Below are 7,529 nucleotides of genomic sequence, written 5' to 3'. Positions count from 1 at the left end.
AATGGATAAATACGTTTTTACAAAAAAAAAAAAAAAAACACAAAAAAAAACAGTATTAAATATAAAAATGAACAAAGTGAATTATTCTTTTAACTCAAGTTTATTTTGATTTCTTCATGTTGTCTTATTTTCTCACTCTGTTACATAATTTTAGTCGATTGTGTCTTTTTTAGCCCTGATGAAGCCATAAAACATGGGGCGAAACTTTGGCTTGTAATGAGTAGTTTGTTTATTTTATTACTTGAGTTATTTTGACCACAATTGGACTATGTTCCTTTTAGTTTTAAAATACAATTGACTCTATCATATTGTTGTTATTAATGATTTTATTTTCTTCGATCCTTCTAAGTAACACAGATAGCTCTTATTAAATCCAAAATACAGATTATTATTCTCTATGTTAGAGTAAAAATATAGCCTATAAGATAAATAGCCTATAAGATTGCTAATACTACTAATAATAGGTAGAGGAATGATGCCAGGGAAACCATTCATGATGAGTGATTTTTTAATTTTTTAAATTCTCATCGTATCCGTAAAAACATTGTGGATAATTTTTACTAGCACATTATAGCTAATTAATATATTGTATGCTATATATTAAGAATACTCATTTGTTAATAAAATATAGTTAGAAAGATAATTTTTTTTTCTTTTTAGTGTCATATAAAAGAATAATTATTATTTTAAATGTTCAGTGAAACATTGTTTCATTATAAATAACTAATAATAATTCTCATAAATAAATATATATGTATTTTGTTTAATTTTTCAGGTACAAGTAACTGGAATGTTTCTATAGAAGAAGAAATGAGCGTTGAAACTGAATCGACTTGTAAGCTTTTCCTTTATAACTTATTGAATTTTATAAATGTTTCTCAAATCTGAATTTTTTATTTCAATTTTTAGTTCATGAATTTTTATTTATTGTATTATTCCTCATAGCAATTGTTTTTTAATTATTTACTCTTGGTTTTGAAGAGAAATATTATTTACTCTTGGTGTTAAAGATAAATATTATTTACTCTTGGTCTTGAAGAGAAATATTATTTACTCTTGGTCTTGAAGAGAAATATTATTTACTCTTGGTCTTGAAGAGAAATATTATTTACTCTTGGTCTTGAAGATAAATATTATTTACTCTTGGTCTTGAAGATAAATATTATTTACTCTTGGTCTTGAAGATAAATATTATTTACTCTTGGTCTTGGAAGATTCCTCTAAAATAGGTAATTAATTTTGTTTATTCTAATTAATTAATTATTTTTCATTGTTAGTAGGGAAAAAAATGATAAATATGAACTATCAAAAAATTAGATTATTAACTAATGTAGAAAAAATTGTTCAAAGGTTGAAAATAAATTTGTGGAAATAATTGTAGTAATATAAAAGTATCAGATACTGTAGTAAAGTCTAAAATTTTAGAATGATTAATATTTAACAAATAAAGTCGTAGAAGTTAATGGAGGGAAGGAAAACAATGTGTAATTAAACTGAATTTTATTTTAAATCATATAGTATTGCTGTCTTAAGTATATCTTCTATCATTAAAATTTTGCCAAAGTCTAGTCCTCTTACGTCAATATGTTTTACATCTGCGTCAGACTATTGGGTGTGTCGGCATATGTTGGATTAGAACAAATCCACTGTTAGACCGTTAGCTATAATTTATTTTTGTAAAATCTTTTCCAATTATCAAATTATTCATTGCTCATTTTACTTTTAGTTGACAGCGATACTGTAATATTGTCAATTTTAACATTTCACATCTATTTTTTTTCTCCTATGCTGCTAGATGATAGCTCTTCCACTTTGAAAGCCCGAGAAATGAATCTTGACATTTCCACTATGAGGCTGTATAGAGCCTCAATGGAGGACTTGAGCCAAAAAACTAAAATAATTTCTTGGTGTATAAGCGAGGGTAACTTTACTATTTTGTCACATTTATAAAGTACATTAATGACATTTTTAAATTTTTTATTAATATAATTAATTAATAATTTTATTGCTAATTAATGAGTCATCACAACAGATAGTTTATTTCACTTTTGCATTACATATCTTCCCCTAAAAAAGAAAAAGTTTCTTATGATATGTAATCTTAATACCTGGAGGTATGGGATGAGGTAGTTATTGCTCACACGTTGAAGGAATCTTCAAGACTTAAGATAATAAAATTTAATTTAATAGATTACAGTTATAACTAAGTTGGGAGATAAAGTAATAAAATTGATAAAATGAATTATGGCTTCATTTCTTCAAAATCCTATCAAATATTTTAAAAGTTCCTACATATGCAGTGAGAATATTATCTATATCTTTTTTCTAGAGCTTGGTTGCTCATGTTTTGAGGCTAAATAAGGATCCAAAAGGAAAACATGGGTTATATCATAAGCTTCAAAAGGTCATCTTTACTTATACTACGTATTAAGTAATTATAAGAGTATTGTATCAAAATTTTGTTCTCTTCCTCATAAATGAGTGTAGATGGCCTTATTAAATTTGATACATTTGTAATAAGATGTTACTTTTTACTTATTTTAAATATTATTTTCATATCAGCAGGTACATTTATTTATGCCAAACAAGAAACATTTCTGAAACAAGAAGAAGAACTGCTTATCCCAGATGAAGGTGAGAAATATTCTTCTTATTGATCTTAAAGTAGCCTCAATACTAGTTCACAAAGAACTTTATTATAGAATGACATCTATAAAATACAGATTGTAGAGCAGCCTCAATAGTGGTGCACAAACAACTTTATTATAGAACGACTTCTTTAAAATACCGATTGTAGAGTAGCCTCAATAGTGGTGCACAAAGAACTTTATTATAGAACGACTTCTTTAAAATACAGATTGTAGAGTAGCCTCAATACTGGTTCACAAAGAACTTTATTATAGAATGACATATAAAATACAGATTGTAGAGTAGCCTCAATAGTGGTGCACAAAGAACTTTATTATAGAATGACATCTATAAAATACAGATTGTAGAGTAGCCTCAATACTGGTTCACAAAGAACTTTATTATAGAATGACACCTATAAAATACAGATTGTAGAGTAGCCTCAATAGTGGTGCACAAAGAACTTTATTATAGAACAACATCTATAAAATACAGATTGTAAAGTAGCCTCAATACTGGTGCACAAAGAACTTTATTATAGAACAACTTCTTTAAAATACAGATTGTAGAGTAGCCTCAATACTCGTGCACAAAGAACTTTATTATAGAACAACATCTTTAAAATACAGATTTGGTCTCCTATATCTTTACCTTTTCTTGATGTATGTGTTTATCATATCTTTCTATTAAGCACCACTTAGAAATATTGAACAGTTGATGGGAAGGGATTGCTACTAAAGATCAATCAAGGTACTATCCCCATTTCTGCTAAATCGTTTCATTGCTTCATATAACCGAAATCACACTGATCATTTGCTTATGGAGTATATATGCAGGCCTTTTGGTGAGGAAATATCAGTAATGAAGGAAAAATAAATTGCCAAAAATGTAGTTCAAGGCTTCCAACCAAACCTTCCAATCTTAATTCATTATCAAGATAAGATTTTTAAATAGTTTCCCATGAAATTCAAATTTTTCTACTGCAAATGAAGATTTTCAAGTCAACATTTTCAGAATCTATGAAGAATTTCTTACAAAATAGAAACCAGCTTAAGTGGGTTACTAATGAAGAATTGTTGTTTATTACTAATGAATTGTGTTATTATTTTGGAATGTTTTTTTATCGTTCACTGAACAATTTTACTTCTTGTTTATTTTGTAATTTTTTTTTTTGTTAGAGTGAAGGTAAATTTCTAGTTAATATATTGTTATAACGAGGTGTAGATAGTTGACCGTAGATTAATGTTTGAAGAAGTTTGTCGGGGGGTGCGGTCAGCAAAGAACAACATAAATAAACAAAACCATATTTATTTATTTTATGCCGACGTTTCGACCTGAGTTTCAGGTCTTCATCAGGGCTATAGAATAGAAGAGATAACAACAACATTTAGAGTAACATACAATTGAAAAGGAATAGTATACAAACAAATTTAGAATTATATAAAATATTGAATTAAATCATAAATGATAAAAAATGATAACTGATAATTGAATAGTACAAAAATTTTAATTATTTGATATTTGTGGAATTGTATGGTAGTAAATTGAAAACAGTGACTAATATAATATCATGTAGGTAAGAAGATATGTATAATATAAGATATGCAAGTAGTGTCTAAAAAATTGAAAAATTAAATAAATAAATGGAATCTACAAATTAAACATTATGACAAATAATGAAAATAGTGAGTGGCTTATATCTGAATTACATTGTGAGTATTAACTTATATACCTATACTAAATATATATATATATATACAATAGGAAAAGGTAGTATATGGAGAAAGGAAAAGAATAGTGTAAGAACTTATGTTGTGGCTTGTAAAGGGGGAGATGGTAACTGACTGATGTAGTAAGAGTTTGTTTTTGACTTCTGCTAGAGTGCGCTAGTGGACTAAGGTTCAAATTATAATTTAAAAGAAAAACATAAAAACAGTGACATGTAAAAATACGGAGCCCAAAGGTCAAAAATTTATGAATACAAATTAATAAGAATAAAACATATTTTTATATAAACAATAAAATTGAAAATAGATATTGATTGATAAAAGAAAAGAAAATTATGGGTGCTTTAATAAATTAACTATTTGGGAATAGGCTAGGGATAAGTTTTGTTTATCTGTTTTGTGATTGACTGGGGAAGCTTCTAATTGTATAAAAATACTTTCGGATATTAATCGTTTGTCGTGGTTAGGGACAGAAGAAAAAAATAAAAAAAAATATTGTTATAACATATATTAACTATAAAATAAATTACAATCAAGTACTAAAACAACTGCCCATTTAATTATCTCCATTGGTTTACAGTTATACACCCATTTATTATTATTTAAGTTATTTCCATTTGGCTAAAAGTGTATGTAGGTGATAGTGGATCTACTTAAAGCTTGAGATAGTGGAAAGTAACTGTAATTTCAAAGCTATTGAAGACAATGTCAGAGACAAAATTTAACTTGATTAATACAGATTACTAAATGGGCATTTGTTTTAGTATTTATTTATTTTCCACTTAATATCCTACTTACTGCATTGACATAATAACCTTATTAAAATAAATTAAACAAATAAATAAAAAATAATCAATAGATATCGAATTGAATATTAAATAGTTTGCATTTTAAATGCTTAACTAAACTTATTAAATATCAAATGATATCTCACATTGCCCTGTTAAACCAATGTCGGAACATAATTTATGGAATCTTCTGATGAACTTGATTACAAAAATATATTTAAAACTTTTTTCTTCACTATTCAATTGATACATTTTGCCAAGCTATGAAAATTTTCTAATTATTATGGGGGTTTTAATTTGAAAATATTCAAGAAATAAATGTTGACTATACAAGAAATAATGTAAATCAATTTTTTTGTTAATTACAGTATTAGTGTGTCAACCTACCCATTAAAAATGTACAGTTTAGATTCTGAGTCTTAAATCACTGCTTAATTACTCAAACTAATGTAAGAAAAATTTCGATAGTGCTTCACCTGTCATTTTCTCTTAAAAAATTTTAAGCTCTCATTAGATGGGCCACTAATTTATCACACAAATCGCTCATGACTACAAAATTATAAGGAGTTATTTAAACTTTTTATATTATTAATTTTAAAAAATATTGCAATAAAGAAAGTACTTAATTTGTTCTAATAAACAGTTTTACTTTATTTTTTAATATTATAATTTATTGTTTATAGATGCTAAGGATAGTAGCCAGAAAGGTAAAAAGTCTCATCAGTGTCCTCATTGTGATTATAAATCATCACAATTGGGACATTTGAAAAGCCATATAATGGCCCGTCATACAGATGAGAAACCTCACCACTGTCCTCATTGTGATTATAAATCAGTTCGATCTGGAAGTTTGAAAATACATATTATGGCACGTCATACAGGTGAGAAGCCTCATCGATGTCCTCATTGTGGCTATGAAGCAGTCAGATCTGGAAATATGAAAAATCATATAAGAGCCCATCATACTGGTGAAAAGCCTCATCAATGCCCTCATTGTGAATATAAATCAGTACAATCTGGGCACATGAAAAGTCATATAATGGCCCATCATACTGGTGAGAAACCGTATCAATGTCCACATTGTGACTATGAAGCTGTTAGTTCTGGAAGTTTGAAAAACCATATAATGATCCATCATACAGGGGAGAAGCCTCATCACTGTCCTTATTGTGATTATAAATGTGTACAATTCGGCCATATGAAAAATCATATAATGGCCCGCCATACAGGTGAGAAGCCCCATCAATGTCCACACTGTGATTTTAGATCAGCACGATCTGAAAATATGAAAATACATGTAATGGCCCGTCATACTGGTGAGAAGCCTCATCAATGTCCTCATTGTAAATATGAAGCTGTAGGGTCTGGAAATATGAAAAGACATATAATGGCCTATCACACTGGTGAGAAGCCTCATCAATGTCCTTACTGTGACCATAAATGTATTGTAGCTAAAGATTTGAAAAGACATATAATGGCTCGTCACACAGATGAGAAGCCTCATCAATGTCCCCATTGTGAATATAAATCAGCACGAGCTGAAAGTTTGAAAAGACATATATTGACCCGTCATACAACTAAGAAACCTTATCACTGTCCTCTCTGTGACCATAAATCCAATACACCTCAAAATTTGAAAAGGCATATAGTGTCCCAACATACAGGTGAGGAGCCTCATTAATGTATTATAAATCTAAAAAGGAGTTTGGAATAAAATTAATATGAGCCAATAATCTGAAATTTAATATAATAGCTCGCCTTACAGATAAGCAACCCTTCCATTATTTGCAACCTTAACCATTGAATGGCCTCTAATAGAGGTGAGATTGTTTCATGTTCTCATTGTGACTATTATTGTACCATATCCTCATTGTGACTATTATTGTGTCATGTTCTCATTGTTACAATTATTGTGTCATGTCCTCATTGTGACTATTATTGTGTCATGTCCTCATTGTTATAATTATTGTGTCATGTTCTCACTGTGACTATTATTGGTGTCATGTTCTCATTGTGACTATTATTTATTAGAAAATGTGATTTAAAATCACAATGTAAGTGCTCGTCCTGTGTTGGTGGCACATTTTAATAAAGTTATAATTTTTACTCTATTTAGTTATTCAAAACAGTATTTTAAAATTATATATTGTCTTAGTATGTAGTAGATAAGGTTTTAATTACTTCCAATATGAATACAAAACAGTATACTTTGCTTATTTAAAAAGACACGACTTGATTGATTTAAAAAGACTTAAGTGAAGCCTCTTCAATGTTCTTAGTATGATTATTTGTTTATAAACTTTTATTAATATGTCAATTCTTGTGAAACTGATTCTTTGAATTAAAAGGGAACAGTCTAGATTTGAGTGATAGTGCAGACAGTTTA

General features: G+C 28.2%; 1 protein-coding gene across 3 annotated transcripts in view; it reads left to right on the top strand.

The window, feature by feature from the left end:
- The window catches only part of LOC106691544 (zinc finger X-chromosomal protein), a 13,500-nt gene extending 6,246 nt beyond the window's left edge, over nt 1-7,254 (top strand). For all 3 annotated transcript variants that reach the window (XM_014437343.3, XM_014437342.3, XM_067048760.1), the window contains exons 5-7: nt 776-835; nt 2,563-2,634; nt 5,827-7,254. In XM_014437343.3, coding sequence (XP_014292829.1) covers nt 776-835; nt 2,563-2,634; nt 5,827-6,824 — 1,130 coding nt within the window. In that variant the 3' untranslated portion in view covers nt 6,825-7,254. The remainder of the gene's footprint in view (nt 1-775; nt 836-2,562; nt 2,635-5,826) is intronic.
- The last annotated feature ends 275 nt before the right edge of the window (nt 7,255-7,529 follow it).

Source organism: Halyomorpha halys, unplaced genomic scaffold (assembly GCF_000696795.3).
Source record: "Halyomorpha halys isolate HHAL.00 unplaced genomic scaffold, Hhal_1.1 Scaffold2474.1, whole genome shotgun sequence".
Classification (NCBI taxonomy): domain Eukaryota; kingdom Metazoa; phylum Arthropoda; class Insecta; order Hemiptera; family Pentatomidae; genus Halyomorpha; species Halyomorpha halys.
Note: the sequence above shows the minus strand (reverse complement) of the source record. Positions and strands in the feature narration are given on the sequence as shown.